The 23,805-nt window shown below is 37.8% G+C and overlaps 1 protein-coding gene across 10 annotated transcripts in view; it reads right to left on the reverse strand.

Annotated features, from left to right (window-relative positions):
* Birc6 (baculoviral IAP repeat containing 6) overlaps nucleotides 1-23,805 on the reverse strand; it is a 196,628-nt gene that overhangs the window by 13,011 nt on the left and 159,812 nt on the right. For 9 of the 10 annotated variants that reach the window (XM_026789677.1, XM_026789673.1, XM_026789676.1 and 6 more), the window contains 5 exons: nucleotides 19,137-19,347; nucleotides 6,912-7,057; nucleotides 5,177-5,287; nucleotides 4,353-4,570; nucleotides 2,756-2,917 (listed from right to left, as the gene is read on the reverse strand). In XM_026789677.1, the coding sequence (XP_026645478.1) occupies nucleotides 2,756-2,917; nucleotides 4,353-4,570; nucleotides 5,177-5,287; nucleotides 6,912-7,057; nucleotides 19,137-19,347 (848 nt within the window). Of the gene's footprint in view, nucleotides 1-2,755; nucleotides 2,918-4,352; nucleotides 4,571-5,176; nucleotides 5,288-6,911; nucleotides 7,058-9,789; nucleotides 9,963-19,136; nucleotides 19,348-23,805 lie in introns of those variants that run through there. The other variant, XR_003378819.1, reaches the window with a different exon arrangement.

Below are 23,805 nucleotides of genomic sequence, written 5' to 3' on the forward strand. Positions count from 1 at the left end.
TTCAGAAATCTACCTGTCTCTGCCACCCATGTGTAAAGGTGTGTGTCACAATCACCTGCACAGTATCCCTCTTAACCACTGAATCATCTTTCCACCACCAACTGTTAACTTTTTTTTAAAAAAAGTTTTATTTTAAGATCTATGTGCACACACATGTGCAGGAGCCACAGAGGCCAGAATTGTCAGAATTTACATGTAGCTGGAATTTACAGGTGGTTGTTGAGTCACCTCTAAAAGGACAGGGCTTCTCTGTGGCAGAGTGCTTACTCAGCATGCATGAGGCCCTCCATCTGACCCTGGAACTACAAAACTAGTGACAAAAACTGTATATTTGTATAAGTCATTCAACAAAGACACTTAGAATGAATATTAAACATCAGGATACTGGTGTCTCAACCCCTCATCCACACCCACTCCATCCTATGGAATGAATTGCTTAGGTAAATTCTTCTTTATACATTATTTGTGATCTGATATCTATCAAGAAAAGTTAACGCAGCTACTTCAGTTTCTGTCCCAGAAAACCTGTTCTTTGTTTTCTAAAGAATATAAATGGTGTCTCTGTTAAATTTTATGCAAAAAAAACCTAAAAAACTAGTTCCACTTTTATGATTTATTAACTGATAATGAAGATGAAAGAGTGACATATTATATGTTAAACTGGTTGAAAAAAAAAGGGTAAAGAAAGTAAAACCTTGGAGACGTCTTTGATTAAAAGACTATTTTTAAGAATTTACTATTCTTGGCCAAGATCAAAACACTGATGACAACTTATGCTGGAGTGGATGTGGGGTAAAAGGTATACTCCTCCACTGTTGGTAGGAGTGCAAACTGGTACATCCCCTTTGGATATCAGTATGGCAATTTCTGAAAAAGTTAGTAAACAATCTACCTCAAGACCCAGCAATACTACTTTTGGGTATATACCCAAAGGATGCTCAATCGTGCCACAAGGACATGTGCTCAACTAAGTTCATAGCAGCATTGTTTGTCATAGCCAGAACCTGGAAACCTAAATGCCCCTTGACCGAAGAATGGATTAAAAAAAAAAAAAGTGGTACATTTACATAATGGAGCACTACACAGCAGAAAAAAATAACAACATCTTGAATTTTGCAGGAAAATGAAAGGAGCTAGAAGACATCATTTTGAATGAGGTAACCCAGACACAGAAAGACAAATATCATATGTACTCACTCATAAGGAGCTTTTAGACATAAACCAAAGAAAACCAGCCTACAATTCATAATCCCAGAGAACCTAGACAACAAAGAGGACCCTAAGAGAGACATACATGGATGTAATCTACATGGGAAGTAGAAAGAGACAAGACCTCCTGAGCAAATTGGGAGCATGGGAAGGGCAGAAAGGAAGGGGAAAGGAAGGAAGGAAAGTGTAGAAAATCATATAGCTCAATAAAAACAATAAAAAAAAATTCCTATTCTTTCTTGGAGGGAGATGGGGGTGGCTGAGAGAATTTCTCTGTGTAGCCTTGACTGTCCTGAACCTCACTCTGTAGACCAGGCTGGTCTTGAACTCAGAGATCTGTCTGCTTCTGCATAAATTTGCTATTCTTCCCACCAAGAAGTATCTGCTTATGTGTGTGCCTAGTGCCCAGGGAGGTCAGATGATGGCATCAGGTCTTCTAGAAAGTGGAAGTGCTCCTAACTGTGAGCAACCTCCATAGCTCCTATACATTTCCTCTTAACTCCTTGTCCCCTCTGTATGCTGTGATAACCATTAATGAATAAAAAAAGTGCCTTGGCCTGATGATAGGGCAGAACTTAGGTAGGTGGGGAGGACTGGACTGAATGCTGGGAGAAAGAAGGGCAGAGTCAGGGAGATGCCATGGAGCCTCCACCGCCAGAGTAAGACATGCTGAAACTTTAGCCAGTAAGCTACAGCCACACGGTAATACATGGATTAATAGAAATGGGTTACATTAAGATGTAAGAGTTAGAAAATAAGAAGATAGAGCTAATGGGCCAAGCAGTGATTTTAATTAATATAGTTTCTGTGTGATTACTTCGGAGCTACGCTAGCTGGGGGGCCAGGACGAACAAGTGGGCCCTCCCCCCAATATTTTTGTGGTATTTAAAGCCACAAAACTCACCACGGGATTTACTACTAGAATTCTACTAAAATGTCCAAAATTATATTGAAAAGTGATAATTCTTTTGAAATTTAGGTTTATAGTCTTATGAAATGATTTCTGTTTTAAATAAAACTTTTTATTTTCAGAACTGAACCCAAAGCCATGACCATGGTAGGCAAACATCACAGACCTACTGTTTTCCAGGCCCAGAAATAATTTTAAATTACATTTCTTTGTTAGATTTTTTTAATAGTAAGAATGAACCATCCTATTGCTAATTAAAAAAAATGTGAAAATAAGTTTGAAAAATCAAGTTCTTAATTCTGTGTCCATGGACTGTAAGGGGGTTTAAGGTGGAAAGATGAAGTTGTGAACTGCAAAGAGGACAGTGGTGCTGTGCTCAGGCATTCATGAAAAGATGACCAGAACTGAAGATATAGAAGCAAAGGAATCTTCCAAACCAGACACTGGTTCTGCTGTACTAGGAGCAGGATAGGTTCATGGAAGGTGTCAATTGTAGTGTTTCACCCTTTTCTGTCTATGCAAATAGAGGAAGCTCTAAGAATGAAGAAAAAAGGAAACCGCACCAATTTTTGTTTGAATCACAAAAAAACCTTCAGATCAGTGTGGCCTTAGAAACAAAAGACCCAACTACCTTACCTTGCCATCATTGTAAAGGTTGGGATTGAAGCGTACGCTATGACCCCCAGTTGTTTCTAGGTTCACAAGAGGAGGTGAGCTAGGATAATCTTGAGGAAAATATACATCAAACTCAAAGCAGCCGTTTGCGTAGGGTGTGTCCGCTGGCCCAGTTATAAGAACCTGGTATGTACATAAACAGAGAGACTTGTGACAATCATCTTCATCATGACCTTAGCATTGCAAGACAGCCAGTGCACAAGCCTGGGCAAAGAGTGATAAAAGAACCATAAACACAGTATTCGGAAAAGGTTTCTGATTAAGAATGGATTTTTATTAGCATCAAGAAAGTTTATCTGATATCTTAAACTTCTTTTAAAATGTAAAGAGCCTTTTTCCTGAGAGTTTTAAGAGTTATAATCAACAACTGAACTCAAAGCATAAAGGCATTTATTTTCTCTGAATCAGATAAGAGAGAAAAAAATAGGAGTAGGAAAAAGGACTGCAATGTATTGAGACAAAAAACGGTGTAGAGAAAAATGGCAAGAGCAGTCAGTAGTCAAGTATAACAACTATTGAGCTTCACCTGAGTCAGTTAACAGATGCAATGACACCTGCAGCACAGAGCTACAAAGGAGGCCACCTGCAGTGCAGAGCTACATGGAGGCCATAGGCAGTAACTAACTTATTCTAGAGGTTCTAGGCTGGAAGTCTTAGACATATAGCACAGTGCTCCACAGGGAAGCACAAGTGTGAGGCTAAAGTGTCTGTTATGCAGTAATGGCCAAACATGCATAGTCTATAACCTGCCTACAGAAAAATTATTCAGGAAAATCAAAGCTAAGAAAAACATCTCAAAAGAAGTCAACAAATCAGTAATTTTAGCTGTCTGAATTTAGCCTATGAATTAAATCATAAATGTAAAGATTTTTTCACTAAGAATCAAATATTTGGTTTTTCTTTCTTTTTTATTAACAAATATTTATTTATTATGTATACAGTATTCTGCCTGCATGTATGCCGGCACACCCAGGAGAGGGCACCAGATCTCATTAGAGAGGGTTGTGAGCCACCATGAGGTTGCTGGAAATACAACTAAGGACATCTGGAAGAACAGGCAGTGCTCTTAACGGCTGAGTCATCTTTCCAGCACCCTTTACTTTTTCTTAATACAGTTTTCGCTAAGACTTTATAATTAGACAGATCACAATGTTAAAACAGAAAAGTACAAGTTATGTTGTATCGCTATGACCTTATTAATAAATAAATAACTTGATGATATTCATAGATTTCTCATAGATGAAAGACCTTTTCTGATAAGCAGTCTATAAAACAAAAGTGTGGCACCTGAGAATACTTTATCCTCTTAACTCCTCAGCACTAAACCCGCTGACACTATGATTCAAAACTATGAGAGGTCACACACAAGAGAGGCGTCTCTTCTGGTATCTTCTTTGAGTCTTCACATGCTGTCTCACCTGCATATCCTGAACTTAAAACACGGCTCCTTTCCTGCCATCCTAAGTGGTCAGGAAAATTTACATTGAAATGTAAAATTCAGGCTATGTCTAATGCTTTCTTTCCATGAGTACTTGAGTAGCTGAGGAAGGCTTTCTACCTTCATGATGTCAAGTCGCTCCTCATCACAGCGTACAAAAACACTGGAAGACGATGATAGAGGCAGTGAGGTTGAAAGCGTCACCGCTTCCTGAGCCAGACGGCGGGCTCTGGCAGCACTGTTGGCATCATTAGCATTTTTCACCTGAGACATGTAGTGGTAATTTACTTTAAAACCCAATTTTCCATCATCATCTTCAGAAACCATCTCAAATGTATCTAAAAGGAGACAGAAAACCGAAGTAGATTACCAGTATGGAAAACAGTTGTTGTGATACAAATGTCACAGAGAAGCCTTGAATCTCTTCTTCCACCATAATGGAACTGCTAAAGAGTGCCACAGGGTAGGATGCAGTGCCACAACACATCCCTGGCTTGCATGAGATCTTGGGATCAAGCCCCAGCACTGCAGAAAAGTGAAAGGAAAGTACATTATCTTCATGCTCTGCAGAGCTCCATCTGTGCTTTTATTTGTGTAGATTGTTCTAGGGCAGCTCTTGGAGTTAGGATGAGAATGTTGTGTCTATACACACAGGGATCTCAAGTCAAAGATGGCAGAAGCTTTCATGTGTGTACAGAAACTAGAAATCAGGTCACAATCACATTTTTAAACACACACGAATAATTTTTGCAGCATCTCAATATGACACAGGCTATCCTTAAAATCATAATTCTTCTGCCTCTGCCACCAGTGTAGTGGAATTACAAGTGAGTGCCACCATACCTAGCTCAAGTCTAGAAATCTCTCATTTACCTGCATACACTTAATCATCACTGACAGAAAAGTGATGATGACATCGTAGTAGATGAGAAATTTCAACTTACCAAACTGCAACTTCTTCATGACAGCCACATATTTTTCTTCAAGTGATTTTAATACTGACAAAGGTTTGGGTTTCATAGCCACTTTCTTTGAGTATTCACCTAGTTTTTTTTCTGTAATTTAATATTTCAAGATAAATAACATAAGTATAGGTTTTAAAATGTTTTTATTAGCATACACAAATTATATATAACAATAGGTTTCATCCATGTATACAATAATGTATTCTGAGTCAGGTGTGGTGATGCACACCTTTAATCCCAGCGAAGTCAGGAGGCAGAGGCAGGCAGATCTCTGTGAGTTTGAGCCCAGCTTGGTCTACAAAGCTAGTTCCAGGACAGCCACAGCTGTTACATAGAGAAACCCTGTTTCAGGAAAAAAAAAAAAAAAAAAAAAAGTAAGAAAAGAAAAAAAAAACAGTGTATTCTAATCATATTCCATTACTGTCTTGATCTCCTCCCACAAATACCTTTCCTCTTCTCAATCAGCCCCCACCCCTTCTTCTCTTTCTGTGTTACATTAAATTGAAAAACAATCCACTTCTACATTCAGGCTTTTATTACTAAATTTCTATCACATTTTTCAAAACCATCTTCCTATTTTATCACTTTGAGGAAATGGAATTACTTTTCTCTTTCCTAAACATAAAAATGGGCAAACCCACCAGGCGGTGGTGGCGCACGCCTTTAATCCCAGCACTCGGGAGGCAGAGGCAGGCAGATCTCTGGGAGTTCGAGGCCAGCCTGGTCTACAAGAGCTAGTTCCGGGACAGGCACCAAAGCTACAGAGAAACCCTGTCTCGAAAAAAACAAAAAACAGGGCTGGAGAGATGGCTCAGAGGTTAAGAGCACTGACAACTCTTCCAGAGGTCCTGATTTCAATTCCCAGCAACCACATGGTGGCTCAGAGTCATCTATGGTGAGATCTGGTGCCCTCTTCTGGCAAGCATACATGGAAGGAATGTTGTATACATAATAAATAAATAAATCTTTAAAAAAAAAAAGAAAAAGAAAAAAACAAAAAACAAAACAAAACAAAAAACCAAAAATAAAAACAAAAAACAAACAAAAAAAATGGGCAAACCCCTCATTAACTTTTAAACAGCACAAGTAAAGCAACAGACACAAAGTCACTGCTTTCTTCCAGGACTAACACATGGAACACAGAAGTTCTGCAACTTCACACATCTGGGGAATGAGAGATAAGTTGGGGTAGGGTGTACTTATGAGGCAAAGGGTGGCCTTGAACTTGTGTTAAGTACTAGGGCCATCACGTGCAACAACCTCAATTTACTACTTCCTAACAAAATGATGCTTTTCAATTCCATGACTTTCAATGAGAAGGAAAAAAAAAGAAATTAGTATGCATGTCTTTAAGTTACTACATTTAGTATTAGCATATGTAGTAGAGATAAATTTTTATTTTTTTATTTTATTTTATTTTTTTTGAGACAAGGTCACATTATACAGCCCTGGTTAGCCCAGAACTTACTACCAGCTAGCCTCAAACTCAGAGAGATCCATGGTATTAAAGACATGTGCCACCACACCTGGCACATTATTATTTTACACTGAGAAGATAGTCTTAACTAAACTGACAAAGAACAAAATCTAACATAGAGTGAACTTGTAAGTTCAAGAACTTACCTGAAAATGGGAAAAAATACATTCTGACATGCTAGATAAAACATGGTTTGTACAAACGGGGTTAAAAAAAATTGCATAAGATACTACTGGCCTTGATTGGCTTGCCGCAGACTGGTGGTGGCTGCATGGACGATCTCAGCAGTCCTCTGGATGTCTGGGACCAGAAGAGTAAGTCCTTCTGGTTCTTGATCAGGTGCATCTGGTTTGACTCCTGTTTTAACATTTTCCCTTTTAGATCTGTTTAAGGAAAAAAAAAAAAAAAAAGAAAGAAAAGCATGGAAAGAAATGTAGGCAAATTAAGTTTTAGAACTGCAAACAAACAAACAAACAAATAAAATACTTTAATTCAGTAACAGTGGTTAAAAATGACAGAGTATATGTTATGCTTGTCACATGTGGTAAGTAAGAAGCTCAAGTTACATTCATTACTGCTTCTAAAGCCATATATTAATCCCTAGAATAACAAAGTTATGGGTAGACTGTTCCTGCCTAGTTAAAAGACAAAAAAATAAGCATTACATAGTTATCAATGTAAACAACCAAATAAACATTTAATTTTAAGTACCCAGAGGTTAAAAAAAAAAACCAAACACTTCTACTCTTGTAAATTAGTAAACTCTTGTCTTACAAAACCTTGGAATCAAAAACTTCTTGGCAATTTAAAAATACTACCTGTATTTCACTGAATATGCTAATTTCTGAGAACAAAAGAATTTAGTGTTTCAAAAATGGGCCTCTTACAAGACACAATAAGCAGCTGCTACACACCTCTAACACCATGTGTTATAACACCTCAAAGCATCAGTCTACTACTTCTTTTCAGGCCCCCAAATTATCAAATTATCACAATAGCATGTGTCACAGCAAGGTTTCAGTATAAGATTCACTAAAATCACAACTAAGTATTTCTTTTTCTTCTATTGCAACTCTTGACAAATAATATTCACTTAATAAATAACTTTATTGTTTAGATCTTCAAAACAAATTATCATTGTTAATGAAGTATAGGTTTCAAAATAAACAACATAGACAAAGATATATGAAATCTTTCTAAGGCACAATCTAAACTCTATAGCACTTATTTTTCTATATGAATACCTACCAAGAAAAAGACTTTACCATTATATTAAAATATTTCAGAAAGAAGGCATGGAGCTATAGAGAAGTTTTGTTGTTGTTGTTGTTTTGAGATAGGGTTTCTCTGTGTAGCTCTGACTGTCCTGGAACTCGCTCTGTAGACCAAGCTGGCCTCCTCCCTATTGCTGGGATTAAAGGTATGTGCCTGGCTGAGAATCAATTTTTAAAATCAGCAGAATGTTGAAGAATCTAACAAAATAGTATGCCATCTACACACAAAAGTGAACCTTATTCCACAGAGAAATTTGCTCAAAAGTAACTCCTTGCTTAACTATAGGGAGACAGTAAGTAGCAAACAAGCCACTCATGAGGTAAACAGCAGCAAAAAACTATAGCATTAAGGCTTATGCTCTGTACTTGGTTCCAATGTGTCAAAACCACCAGGATCCACAATTAGTCTAAATAACGTTATCTACTATCTCTCACCTGGCAGGAAGACCTAACTGAAAAGGTACAATGTGTCATTGGATCATTGTCCTTACCTTCCCTCTGATTTAAGAAGTCACAGAAAAGAAACCGTTGCTTTCCTTTGCCACCCAGAAAACAACTCAGCATGTTTTGGTACAGTATACCACTTCAGCACTAGCCTCAATGTGTGTACGTGTATATAAACATTTGTGTTTACCTATAAGCAGAGAATACGCGCTGTTTTAAAGCTAAAATATCAGATAATTTTACTTTGAGAGTCAACCAAGACTGGCCACTTCTTAATGAAGAAATGATTCTTGTAGAAAAGCTCAAATAGGCTGCCAATAGTATCTACCTAAAGTCACACCCAATTTCAAATGCTGAGGATCAAGAAGAGTACAGAGGTTCATTACAATAGCCACTCTTGATTTACAAGGATTTTTCCCTCCCCAATTATAAGCGTCATTAAGGTTAGAAAATAGTAAACTACTAGGACACTGGATTATAATAAGGAAGGAATCAGGAAGTTATTTGAGAAAGCATTCATGTTTGTAGTAAAAATTAAATGATGCCCCTAAGCCTCAAGCAGCTGATCTATTGTACTCTCAGAAAAGATTTTAAGCTAATGTATCTCACCATGCTAAGAAGATATGAAAACCAAGTTCTTTTGTTTATTTCTACAGAAGTGTATTTTCTTTTTGAGGAAACAAAGCCTTCAGTGTGGAGAGTGAACTGCATCGATGCAATGAAGTGCTTTATTGTATTTACCGGTGTGACATAAAAGTTATACTGGGGAAATCACTCGTTTTTAATTTGCATTCCTGAGTATGGACAACAATTTTATAATTGTAAGTTTTGTTTGTTTGTTTCAAGATAGAGTTTCTCAGTAACTATGGAGCCACACCTGGAACTCGCTCTATAGACCATGCTGACCTTGAACTACAGAGATCCATCTGCCTCTGCCTCCCAAGTGCTAGGATTTGAGGCATGTGCCACCACTGCCCGGCTTAATCGCAATTTTTAAAGGAAGATTACTGACAGGCTATTGTAAGAGTATTAGTAGGATAGTAAGTTTTATGTTTTTTAAACCAAAATTAAGTTTGTAAGCAGTTCAAGAATCCAGAAATTTAATAAAATTTACACCAAGTTCATAAAAACAATTATTTCACATTGAAGATAAAATGGTAAAATCACAAAGCATGTTTTCAAGTAAGTTTTACTTCGACAGTTTCTTTGTCAAAAACTTAACAACAACAAAAAAAAAGACTCCAAATGGTGACTGGATTTTCACATAGAGGATGGATAAGCATCGCCTGCCTATCAGCAACTGTAGCCACTAATGTCTAATAGAAGTCCTTGTCTACAAAAGCTGCAGGTTACTGTCAACCCATTATGTAGGCCCAGCTCAGGAAAAAAGGCCATACCTTAGCTCACATCCTGAAGTCTGTGTGAAAAGCTATTTGGGTTCAAGGCACCTAGCTGGAAGAAGGCCTCTGAGACTGACAATGGATCCAACATGGTAAGAGCAATCAGCGACGGCCGCTACCATGGCATCCGCTGCTCTGTGCATACGTTGAATCTGGTTGTGATCACTGCCCTGAAGAAATACGAGGAAGCAACTGAGGTTTCTACTATCACAATGTACACATTTTCCTCTATGCTGTGAATTCCAACTGAAAAGCTAATAAAGTGAAGTTTGGATCTGTAGATAAAATCTGAGCTAGGATGTGAGCAAAATGGGCAAACCTGTCTCAAAACAAAAAGATTTAAGGAACAGAAATAAAACCAAAAAATTTCTGGGGCCAGTAAGATGGCTCAGTTGGTAAAGGTACTAGTTTGGGCCTGAAAGCCTGAGTTGCACGTGGGGATTCACAAGGTGGAAGGAAAGAAATGAACTAACTCTATCCAGCAAATCACCCTGACTGCTATGTTTACCATGGCACATGCATACTCACAAACAAACACAAAAGAAACAAAAGTGTTATATATATATTAAAAAAACTCCAGACCTCAACATGATCATATTAATGGCTTCTACTAGTATCACTGCCAAAATCAAGTCAGATATTACTCTACTATACTGTATCAGAATTATGTAACTTCATAATTCAGAAATAAAACATACTTAAAACAGCTATTTTCTTAGTAGTGCAAAAGGAAAACAAACTCATTTTTAATTCCCTAACTTCTGTTTCTAAGATGAAAGTCCCACAAAGTGAAATAAGCATTTAAAAGCACAGCCACGTGAAGGAGCTGTCTTAAAGGTTCAGGACTACTGGAAACTAGCACCAACATTAAGCCGTGAAACAGTAACTACACTTCTTTCCTTAGTTGTAAAGCCCTTTGCCAGAATTACAGTTTAAAGCAAATTAAGGTCAAAAGTAAATAAGACGTTCATTTAAAAAAATTACCGTAGATAACTATTTGTTTCCAGCATCTCCACCAGAAAGTATCAAAGTAATTGATAAGACATGCCTACAAGTAAGGAAAGGACCTCTGTGAGACATGTCCCATGATTAAGTTAAAGCTTACATTTTAATAATATTTCTTTCTAGTTTTACTTAAACTCTCTCTAACTTAAAGAGCCAGCTGAATTTTTAATGATTTAAATGAAGGGGTGGGGTGGGCAGACAAGCAACCAGGCCTTGGGAAGAATAAATAAGTGCCACTGGAAAGCACTTAAAACACAGACACAAGGAGCCTTTTTAGGTCCAATATATTAGGTTCTGAATATCACCAGATACAGTAATGGTATTGTGTATGTGCAAATGGAGGTGACACAAATATATTGTCACCAGTTTACCAAGGGACAACACAATTTAACCTAAAAGAAAGAGTGGGGTTTGTGATTAGTGCAGTGGCAGCAAGGATTCAGTCCTCAGCTGGGGTGGGAGGATGGGGAGATAAACACCAGCTTCACTGTTTATAACACCAACTAAAAAGTTTATGACTGCCAGGGAGATCTCTGTGAGTTCCGGGCCAGCCTGGTACACACAGCGAGTTCCATGTCAGTGAGAACTACACAGTTTTAAAAACAACAACAACAAAAACAAACAACTGTTGACAGACGAACCTGCCTAATGTTGTTTTAAAAAGGAATGAATAAAGATATGGCTTTGCAGTGGGATTGCATTCTAAGTCACTGACAAGTCCATCGAGTTGAGTTTGTTAAGGAGAAAGGACAGATATGTTGTGGTCTTAGGTCCAAAATTCTGCTGTGCTGTGTTACAGGACAACAGAGGGGGAAAAAAGCTGGTTAGGAATTCCTGGGGGGGTAGGGGAGGAGAGGTCCAGCAAAGAGATGGTGATGGGTTGGGCTAGAGTGGTATTTGAGATGGAAAATCATGTTGGAATTAAAACATTTTTTGTGTTTAAAACCATATATGTATGTGCATAACAACCAGCAAGTATCCAGCTCCAGACTGGTGTCTAACAACTCATCTCTTTCTCTTAAAAGAAAAAAATTTAAAAAAACCTTATTTTTTTGAAATAAAAAAAGATATGGCATTGTCTAATGCTTCTTGATTAAGGAATCAGGACTTTTATGTTGCAAGCATAAGAGGCAGAGAGGCACAAGAAGCTAGGATAGTTTTCTCAAAGAAACAAGCAGGAGTTGGGGAAAGAAAAGCTTTGACTGAACTTTTATAAGGTCAATGTTAAGGGAGCTTAAAGTAAGAGAATCAGATTTTTTTGTTTTGTTTTGAATAGAGCAGGTCAAATAATAAACTTCAGTTGATTTAAAAAAAAAAAAAGAGGGGGAGGTGGCGCACGCCTTTAATCCCAGTACTCGGGAGGCAGAGGCAGGCGGGATCTCTGTTGAGTTCGAGGCCAGTCTGGTCTACAAGAGCTAGTTCCAGGACAGGCTCCAAAACTACAGAGAAACCCTGTCTCAAAAAACCAAAAGGAATGGGATATCTTTGCCCGCTACCTCCCCCCATCCCCTCGCCCACACATAGTTTCTTTGTGTAACCCTGGCTATCCTGGAACTAGTTCTGTAGAGCAGAATAGCCTCAAACTCACAGAAACCCACCAGTCTCTGCCTGACTCTGCTGAGATTCAGGCATGCACTACCAGCACCCAGTAATTTTTATCAACATTTTACTTGAGTATGATGGATTTCTTCTCACAAAGGCCCTATGAGATTGCTAAGAAAAGTGGAAATTAAGAATGCTCACTTGAGGCTTGCCAAAGAAAAGTTTTACATTCGAAGCACCTTACACTGAATGTCATGTGTATTCTACTCTTATAGCAATTAAGCCTAATTCTGATTAGCAGAAAGTATCTCTCTCAAGTTTTTTGGTGAAACCATGAAATAATGAATACTGCAGAATATGATTATTTAGCTACTATAGTCCAATAGTTAATATTTGCACAGAGCTAGAACAAATACTGCTCCTGCCTCTGAAAAGTGAGAAAAAGTTCACATCTACTCAAAGGGGAACCAAAGGACAACAGCTACACTTTGACTCCACTGTGAGATTACACATGCTGTAGGGACCAGCAGAAAATGAATCCCAGGCTACCAGGTAGAAAACAAAGGGGTTCAAATATGTTCACAGTATAAGTATTTTGTAGGTAACAAAATGACATTTACACTAGACACTCATATTTCTATTCAAGTGGAAATAATATGTACATAAAGCACAATAAATACCTTATCTACACTCCAAATCCTTTTCTTAATGAACAGATTATCTTCTTTTTGAGCGGTAGTCGTGAGGTGGTGGAATCCATCATTCTGTTGCTAATACTTGCAAACCCCCGTCTTGGACTCCCAAGCAGTTAGGAGAAATGCATCATAACATATGGCTCTCTTTTTTTTACGATTTTTATTTATTTTATGTGTGGGTGAGTTTTGCCATATGTATGTACACTATATTTGTGTCTGGTGCTCACAGAAGCCAGAGAACAGTGACAAATCTCCCAGAATTAGAGTTACTGGTGGTTGAGTCATCATGTGTGTGAATCTTGACTCTCTAAGAGCAGTAAATGTTCTTAACAATTGGGCTAGTTCTCCAGCTCCAAAATATTAAGTCTTAAAAATATGGTTTGGTACTCTACTAATTAAAAGTTATAACTAGAGAAACTAAGAGAAAAACTGTAACAATCTGTATTATTTCATGTGTCTCCAAAGATTATCAATAGAATAGGGGCTTTTCTTTTTTAACAGCTTTTTATTTATTGTGTATGTCTGTGCATATGATGTAAACATAAGTGAAGTCACAGACATGGAGTCTTCTCTCTGGCATAGAGATGTTTTATATAGGGTTTCTCTTCAGATCTTATACATTTTTTAATTGTAAAAATAATTTTAAATTCATTACTTACATTTAAATTATTTTTCTACACTATAAATATCTGGCCCAAAATCCAGTGTTCCCCATCACTACTGTTTTGATTTGGTATGATAACAAACCTAACGGGTCTTTAGAGGCTAAGTTTAATTTAGTGAATACATTGATTACAGTATTAGGAGTAAAAAAATTTGATTGTAGCACTCCAAGTCACAATTTTTATGGACCTTCCTATCTGTAAAAGATGGCAATCTGAATTCCAAAGAGTTCCTGACAGCTCTGACAATCTAGATAACAGAAAGAAGCTACTTATCTGTGATGTGCCTAGAAATGTATTATAAACTAAAAGCAATAGATTCAAATTTGGTATTAAAACTGCTTGATATATAGCACAACACATTATCATGTACACTGATTTTGTTTTTGAAGCCAGTGATCTTAAGGAATGAGCCATCCCTCCATCCCCTATTCTGTCTGAGAAAAAAAGAAAACTAATGTAATGCAATTTGATTTAAAAAGAAAAAAAACCCAAAATTGCCATTTCACATAAAACTTTATTACTGAGGTAGAAATTAAGAGGGGTGTCAGGGAGAGGGAAGATGGCGGGGCAGACCAGAGTGAGACAGGCTTTCCTAATAGCCCGAGAGACCAGATTTAGTTTCAGTTCACTAGAATGGGACAGACAGAGCTAAACAGACAATACTCAGGAAAATCACAGCTTTTAAAGCCAACAGATCAGCAGGAATGCCATAGCTTTCTGCTGACTCAGCAGGCCCCCAAAGTCCCTTTGCTGGCTCAGCAGATGCCACCCCTCAGGGCCCACCAGCCTTTTGCTAGCTAAAGATAGCTTTCCCTACCCTGCTACCACAAAGTCCCTAACCACTATACCTCCCAATCAGCACCCAGACTAATCTTTCCTTTTTTGTTTGTTTTTGAGACAGGGTCTCATTCTATAATCCGACCCAGCCCAAAACTTCTATGATAATGCTGGGATTACATACATGTACCACCATACCATCGTCAAGCAATTTTAAAACTGTAGATCTTACATAAGAAGTTAGGGCTGACCCATGCATGGTGTCAAATGCCTTTAATGCCAAGGTTAGTCTAGTTTAAACAGCAAGTCCCAGGTGGGTCAGAGTTACAGAGTAAGGTCCTATCTCTAAAGTTGCACCAGCGGTTACTACATTGTATTGTGGCAAATGAATGTATACTAAACCATCCCAATCACGAAGCCTGGCTTGTGCACAAGAAACTGACAAACATCGGACTGAAGCAGATATGATACACTAATCAAAATTAACTTAAAAGGAAAAAAAGGAAAGTACCAATTAACACAGAAATTCATGCTCATGAAATTCTTTATGATTAAGGTTATGATCCCTTATGATTAGTATGAAATTCAGGGTAGTGGCCCTGGACTTATGCAGCAATAAACATGTAATTTCAAGTTTTATACAACCACTCAGACCCAATGTGCATCTTTGTTATTTCTGATCTCTTTCACTTCTTTGGACACCTGCCCCAATCTCACTATTTACATTTTAAGCCAAATGTCCTGAATACAAAATGTATTTCTACCAATGAACTAACTTTATATCAAGTCCATAATATATCAGCAGGAATGCAACTGAACACCACAATTCTTAGTCACAATTCTTAGGGAACAATTGCTGTGATGAAAAGCTCTTTCGTGGCCTTATTTCACCTCCTATTTCAACTATTCAACTATATTTGGAGATCACCTATTTAACACAAATCACATTAGATCACTACTGAGTTTTTTTTTATTACATTTTATTTGAGGGGGCATACACCTGCCTTGGCACATGTGTGAAGGACAGGGACAACCTTCATGAGTTGGTTCTCTCCTTCCACCATGTGGGGCATGCTTGGAATCATACTCAGGTCAGCAGCACTAGTCAGTGCCTTTACTTGCTAGAGTCACCTTGCCAACTCTCATCAACCACTTTTAAAGATAAGTAATCTATGACCCTTCATCATCTAGCCTCGATTCTGTCTAGCTTTGTTTGTCATCTACATTTAATGGCACATCAAGCTTCCCTAGCTTCCTAGCATATGAAAGGATTTCTTTCAGCACTTAACATATTTTTTTTTAACATAGTCTGGAACACAGACACCCTCTAATCTTTATTTATCTAATCCAAAACTTTTTGTTTTGAGGGTGTGTGGTTATGATGTTGAATCTTGCACATGTATGTAACTACCAACATCAAATCAAAGGTCTTCAAAATGAAGACAATTTCTTTTAAGATGATTAACGATAAATACAATAAGCCTGGGAGGGGGTGTTCTTTTTATGTTTGGTAAAAAGACAAAATACACTTATTTTTAATAAAAAAAGAAAAGGCAGTGTAAGTCTTATGTCTTGGTAGACTAAAAAGGTATGGGTTTTACTTTCTGTGAAACTCAAACTGAACTTTGTATCAAATCTTCAATGAGAAGCAGAGATGGAACAACAACACTAGGCCATGACTGCCTTCTCTAACAGGACAAATACCTAACAGAAACCAATGGGATCCCAACCAAGCAACATTCACTTTACAAGTCTTGACACAAAACACCCCAGCAAAGGGGGTTAATTAAGACTAGTCACTGCATGGGTCTTTATGGACATAAACTAACAAAAGAAATAAGCTCTGTGGATAGTTACTGTGGTTTCACATGTGTGCTTGTTCTTAAATGAGTCTTACATCTATATATGATATGTTTTCTAGTTTTATCACTTTTCCAGAAAATTAACTGAAAAACAAATTCGGTTATTATTTATCTGAAATTAAAGTTTTCTAGTGAAATAATACATTTGCAGAAGTAAAAATCCATTATTAAATTATATAACAATTGCTGAATGGACAGGGTTAAGAAAAGCAAAATAAGCAATGGGAAATCTACCTACTATACACTGCAAAAAACTTACTCCTTATAATTCCTTATTTCTTATAATTCCTTGTCATAAGTCCTGTACAGGATCGACCAGGGCTATAGAGGATAGGGATATACACAGTTTAAAGAAAGATACTTTTGAAGGATATTTTGAACCCAAAGAAATCAGCCTGCCTCTGCCTCCTTGAGTCCAGAGATTAAAAGCATGTAGCACTACCTGGCCCAGAGTATGCATTTTTACTGCTTAGTTATATGCAAATATAGTTATCCCAAACACAAAATAAAGCAGAGAAATACAAGGCATATCTCCATCTTGGTATGTAACAGACATATTGTTAAGAGCAACATGTTTGGAGTACAGGAGCCAAAGACACTAACTGTAGTGCATGGACAAAATTTTCAATTAAGGACACCACTTGAACTGAACAATTTGATGTTTTTGGTTGACTAGTGGCAACACTGTTTTGTTTTGTTTTTTGAGACAGGATTTGTAACATGAACGGGGGCCTGCTTGTTGTTGGGGTTTTTGTCCTGCCCAGTACCCTACAACTGTTTAGCCCAAAAGAAAATCACACATAGGTCTCCATAAATTATAAGCTGATTGGCCCATAAACTCTAGCCTCTCACTGACTAACTCTCACATCTTGATTAACTCATTTTTCTGATCTATGTTAGCCATGTGGCTCAGTACCTTTTTCAGTGGGGCAGATCACATCTTGCTGCTTCAGTGGTCTGGGCAGGAGTGGTGGGAGGAATCAGCTTCCTCCTTCCCAGAATTCTCCTATTCTCCTTGTATCATTTCTACTTCCTGTCTGTTTTCCTGCCTATACTTCCTGCCTGGCCAATCAGCGTTTATTTAAAACATGACTGACAGAATACAGACAATTCTCCCGCACCAGTGTTTCTCTATATAATAGACCTGGCTATCCTGGAACTACCTCCTGTAGACTGGGCTAGCCTTGAACTCACAGAGATCCACCTGTCTCTGACTCCCAAGTACTGGTGTAAAAGGCGTGCACCACCACAGCCTGGCACAACATACTATTTGAACAGAACTATGCTGGCTTCCTAGACCTCAATCAGAAAGACTGGAAACAAAAGGGAGGACAGAGCAGAATGCAACCAAACACAATATTATTTTCTTCTATACAACATAAAATTATCAATGAAAATGGACTTTTACAACCTAATTTCCTAATAATAGAGTAGCATGAGCCTTATCTTTAACAACAACAAAAACAGAAACGAAAAGTCTTTCTGTTGTCCATGTTTGTTTCAAGTCATTTTTCTGCTTTGGGCTCCCGTGTAACTACAGACACATGCTACCACTCCTGATATAAACTATAGCTTTATGTGTATTTACCAAGTAACCTCCTAATTTTTTTCCAGTATATGATCCTTGACCAAATGGCAGAAGAGTTAGTACACTGGGCCAAAACAGAACTATTCTTTTAACAAACAACTCAGTGGCATTATTTAAACCTGTAGCATCTAAATTGTAGATTCTTGCGAAACAACCGAGAACAAAGGAAATATAGTACAAAGATGAGAAAGAACATTCATTGACTTGAAAATCTACTGATACACAAATTTCCCATCAATAATATAAATGCCTTAAAAACCATCTTTAAAGGTCATCTCTAAGGAAAACTGACTCTGTGAAAAGAAAGGTTTTATAGATTATATTTTTCATAACAGAACTCATTGTCTTCAAGGATAAACTTTGACCAAAAGTGAATTAAAAATACCACTGTTCGATAAGCAATTAGCTTCACTGTAACTTTAACAAATAATGACTGATCTTCTAACTTCTAAGAAAGGTTATGACATAAATATAAAATAAATCTAAATGATGAAATATATAAATACACACATTGAACACTAAGATTCTACCTTACATGTTTTATATAAACTTCAAAATTAAATGTATGAGATTATTATAACAAAATAACCTAAACAGCTACCAATAACTAGGCAAAGTAAAACACAGTATCTTTAATGTGGAATTAGAAATAAGAACAATGCCATTAGCCGGGCGGTGGTGGCGCACGCCTTTAATCCCAGCACTCGGGAGGCAGAGGCAGGCGGATCTCTGTGAGTTCGAGACCAGCCTGGTCTACAGAGCTAGTTCCAGGACAGGCTCCAAAGCTACAGAGAAACCCTGTCTCGAAAAAACCAAAAACAAAACAAAACAACAACAAAAAAAAAAAACCAAGAACAATGCCATTGGAGTGTATTCAATGACACTTAAAGGTGTCTCTGACATCAGTGCTGAGGGAAATTATTATCTTTTGTACAATGAACACACTGTGGTACATTTAGTAAAGCTCATTGCCTATACCTATAATATCATTCATGGGGACATGTAATAAGTTATAGTTATAAAGGGACATTGGTATATAAGAGATGGATGGATACGTTTTATGTTGATATAGTGCTTTTGTGCTATTTGTGTATGTGTGTATGTGAAAGTATAAACAGTATGTCTCAATAAAGAAGAAAAGCTAAAAACATCTATAGAACTCTTTTAAACGCTGTTTAAAAGCAAGGTCAAGAGAAACAAAGTGCCATACCTTAAGCGGTTGGTGTAGGTATCAACACAGGTCTTCATTTTGGCCAATAATGTACCAACAGAAGTCTGACATTCTGAATGTTCTTCTTCTTCTTCACCATTCTCTGTAGAAAGAGGCAACAACAGTGGCACCATAGATGTGCAAGAAGCAATGGCCCGGAGCAATTCTAGCAGAGCCCGGTACAGTGGCACATGTCTTGCCATGTCCAGAACTAAGGGAGAAAGAGGAGAAAGCAGACAGTGAGGACACATGCCATATAAACAGCATCAACAGCAATACTGTCCTGACCCAGCAACACATGTTTATGAAACATTACTGCACTTCCAGAAAATGAGGAAGATATGGAATGGGGAGAGACACACAAGTATGGAGGTAATTACTATTTTGTTATGTTACATACACAAAGATTAAGTAGTCCAGATATTATAGCAGTACAGCATGAGAAAAATTACACTGTTAAAGTTGAAGCAATGAACTTATCTCATAGTATGTCTGCAACTATCAAAAGACTACAACTGATTAAAAGTCTGTCAGCAAATGAACATTCTAGTTAGCAAAAAACATTTAAAGTTACTATTTACAAATCAAATGAATTTTCTTTTCCTTCCATTTTTTTGTTTGTTTGTTTGTTTGTTTTGTTTTCAAGACAGGGTTTCTTGTATAGTCCTGGCTGTCCTAGAACTAGCTCTGTAGATCAGGCTGGCCCTGAACTCACAGAGCTCTGCCTGCCTCTGTCTCCCAAGTGTTGGGATTAAATATGTGTGCCAACACTGCCCAGGGAACTTTTTTTTTTTTTCTTAAAATCTGAAGTACTAAGGAATAGAATTTTTTTACTTCTAAGACTTTTCTTAAGTTGGTAAATAGGAAGTGGACCAATCTGGCTAGAATTTACTTCTATGTTTCATGTGAGGGTAACTTTTTTCCAACACTAATTACTGAACAGCCATTCTATAAGCATTTTTAAAAAACATAATGCTATGAATTGGCTTTGTGGGAGCCTAGGCAGTTTGGATGCTCACCTTCCTAGACCTGGATGAAGGGAGGAGGACCTTGGACTTCCCACAGGGCAGGGAACCCTGACTGGTCTTCGGACTGGAGAGGGAGGGGGAAAGGAGTGGGGGGAGGGGGAGAGGAGTGGGGAGAGGGAGAGGGAAATGGGAGGCGGGGAGGAGACGAAAATTTTTTTCAATAAAAAAAAAAACATAATGCTAGTCAAGCTGGGAACACAGCAGTGACAAAAGCAAAAAGTTCCTAACCTCATAATTCTACAGAAAGATAAACCAGTAACAATATTTTGAGACACTGGTAAGTATTCTGATTCTTATACAAAAAAAATTAAGACACAATAGAAAACTGAGGGAATAGAAATTAGATGGAGGAATTTTTTCATAATCTACACAGGGCATGAGCATGAGAAGATGAAGAATCATCATCTAGAATACTGGTCCTTCTCCAGCAATTAATGTAGTAAAAAAACTTATTACATGTCAGTTCTAATAGAATGATGATAGAGAAGGCTACTCAGAATGAAGCTTAATTCTAATGGACAGTTCATTTCCAGGTCAGGTGCGACAGTTTGAATGTAACTGGCTCCATAAATTGTTGGGAGTGGTACTATTAGGAAGTGTGGTTTTGTTGAAGGAAGTGTGTCAATGTGTGGGCAAGCTCTGCCGTCTCCTAGTCTCAAGATACACCCAGTGTTTCCGACCACTTTCTGTTGCCTACAGGTCAAGATATCGGACTCTCAGCTCCCTCTTCAGCACCATGCTTGCCCACATGCACCATGATGATAATGAACTAAACATCGTAAAATATAAGCCACCCTAATTAAATGTTTTCCTTTATAAGAGTTGCTGTGGTATGGTCTCTTCACAGTAATAGAAACTCTAACTAAGATACCAGGGAAACCTCCTTTCTAGGGTCACTGAGATAACTCAGTCGGTGGGAAAAGGCACTTGCTGATGATACAAGCCTGATGATCCAAGTTTGGTATCTAGAGCTGGTGTCAAAGTGGAAGGAGAAAACCTACTCGATGAAAGTATCCTTTGACCTCCACACACATGCTATGGTATGAATGCACACAAGCATATACCACACACACTGAGGGAGGGGGAAGGGAAAAATGGGGGGGAGAAAAGATAGGAACAGAGAGAGAGAAAGAGAAAGAAAGAAAACAAATAAAATCAATGGATAATGGAGTTTAGTGGTATATACCAGCACTGGAGGTAGAGGCAGGAGGACAAGTGTTCAAAGTCATCCTCAAGCTACAGGGAAGCTCAAAGTCAACTAGATTACAGGAGATACTACTGCTTGGAGGATGAAAAGACAAACGTCCTGCTTTTCTGAAAACTGATTTTCTATTTGGAAATAGAAGTCATAGTTGATGTGGATCTGAATACTGGACAAAAGGCTTAACCAGAAATAGAAGTGAGGGAATGAGAAAGGGGTATATAGTGCGTTAACAAAAACTAAAGGTGTGTAAAAAGGCATTATGAAAACACATTAGTTTGCAAGCTAATTATATTTTTTAAAAACATAATTAATACTAATAGTCCCAAAGGAAGAGTGATTGAACACACAATACTCTACATGGGCAAACAATGCTTCACCCAGTAGACAGTGACAGGCATAGAATACCTCTTTACAAGTTACTGGTCAGAGAGACCCCAGAGTCATGCTCTCCTCTGCCCCTGCCACAACAAAGGCTATCTTCTTGATTGTCTACCCATAGCTATTGCTGAAGACACAACAAAATTTGGTTGCTTGATATATAGAAATCAATCTGAAAACAACCTGAAAATTTCCTTTGGTAGCTGGCCAAAGGGCACTATGCAGGCTACTAGGAAAAAAAATTCATCAATGCACTTAACCAGCAGTCGACCCTGACATGCCAGGCAAGACATGAATATGGGTGCAATAGTGGCACGGTGGTTATGGTGATAAGTAACTGGTTTTTAATTAAACTTGAGGCCTGCTCCACAGAGGAAATTCATGTTGGGTATCATAAACTTGGTCAAAATCTAGGAGAGAGGAGGTCATTGGGCCCTGGAAGGGTAAAAAGGACCTACTACTGTCATTTTGCTAACTAGGCATATCATCAAACTATCTTATAAAAATTTATGTTTATATCTATAGATTAGTGGTACTCTCAATCTTCGTCAGAGAAGCTTCTTTTTGTGGTGTGCATTCATAAGTGGCTAAAATACTGAGAATAAGTGATTGTTCTAAATGGGACATCTTTACTAACTCTCCCAGGGTTTAGGTAACATCATAAAAGAAGGAAAGGAAGAATATAAGAGCTACAAGAAGGGAAAGCTATGAGTTATCTTTTGAGATGACATGTTCATTGTACCCAGAAGTGCACAACAGGTATGGTCACCTGCACAAGATAGTCACTTAACATTCTGGGACTTATATAGGAGAAGTCAATGAGGCTTCTCCCCTATTGAGGAGCTAATAGCAACTATTGGGTGTTAGAAAGAGGAACTGATTTTTCTTTGACTGTATAACTATTACTTTTGTTGTATTTTCTATCCAAACCTATAATCCTAGTCTAATCAGGATAAAAGAATTCTCGAAATTAGAAAGTCTTGAAAGAAACAAACCAGTTCTCTTAAAAATGAGAGGATCACAATAGACAAAAGAATACCAAGACATCAGAAGGAAATAGACTCTGAAGAAATGGGATAACTAAAAGCAACAAGCTATTCCAGATTGGATACCAAGACAGAAATCAGTCATGGAGAAAAAGAAGAGAGAGAGAGGAGATAGAAGGTTTTCTATATGTTAACTACTTAACTAATGTCAAACCTTTCATTTTGATAACTTGTTATAGCTATAAAAGATGGCATGGTGGGGCGGTGGTGGGACATGCCTTTAATCCCAGCACTCAGGAGGCAGAGGGAGGTGGATCGTTTTGAGTTCAAGGCCAGCCTAGTCTACAAGAGCTAGTTCCAGGACAGGCTCCAAAACTATAGAGAAATCTGTCTCGAAAAACAAAACAAACAAACAAAAAAACCCGACAGCATTCCTGGAGAAATGGTTGATGGGTAAGAATACACTGTCTTAAAACTATGTCATAAACCGAACATTATTGTAAAGTTAAAAACAAAATAAATCCTAGTTATATTAAATTTTAGCTTTTATCACAACTTAATTCTTAATTTTCAAAATCTCCTTCTAAATTTCATTATCTGTGACATGGATGTGCAGCTGAGGGTTAGGCTTAATAAAACCCCACGCAAGGAACCTAGATGTGCACATTGCTGTCCCAAGAATGAAGACAGCTAATACGGGGGAGCATGAGGCTAAGACTAGCTAGCCTATAAAGTGAGATCCTAATCAAAAATTAGGTTAAAAGTCCTTAGTGAAAGATCAACCTCATGAATGGATTACACAAATACCTCTGCAATTTATTTAATATTTATTTATTTATTTATTATACAATATTCTGTCTGTGTGTATGCCTACAGGCTAGAAGAGGGCACCAGACCTCATTACAGATGGTTGTGAGCCACCATGTGGTTGCCGGGAATTGAACTTAGGACCTTTGAAAGAGTGGGCAATGCTCTTAACCTCTGAGCCATCTCTCCAGGCCCCTCTGCAATTTTTCACTTGAGATTACCCATATTCTGTGGGGTAATCTCCTTGAAGGAGACCCTCTTCTCTG

This window comes from Microtus ochrogaster, unplaced genomic scaffold (genome assembly GCF_000317375.1).
Source record: "Microtus ochrogaster isolate Prairie Vole_2 unplaced genomic scaffold, MicOch1.0 UNK26, whole genome shotgun sequence".
Taxonomy (NCBI): Eukaryota; Metazoa; Chordata; class Mammalia; order Rodentia; family Cricetidae; genus Microtus; species Microtus ochrogaster.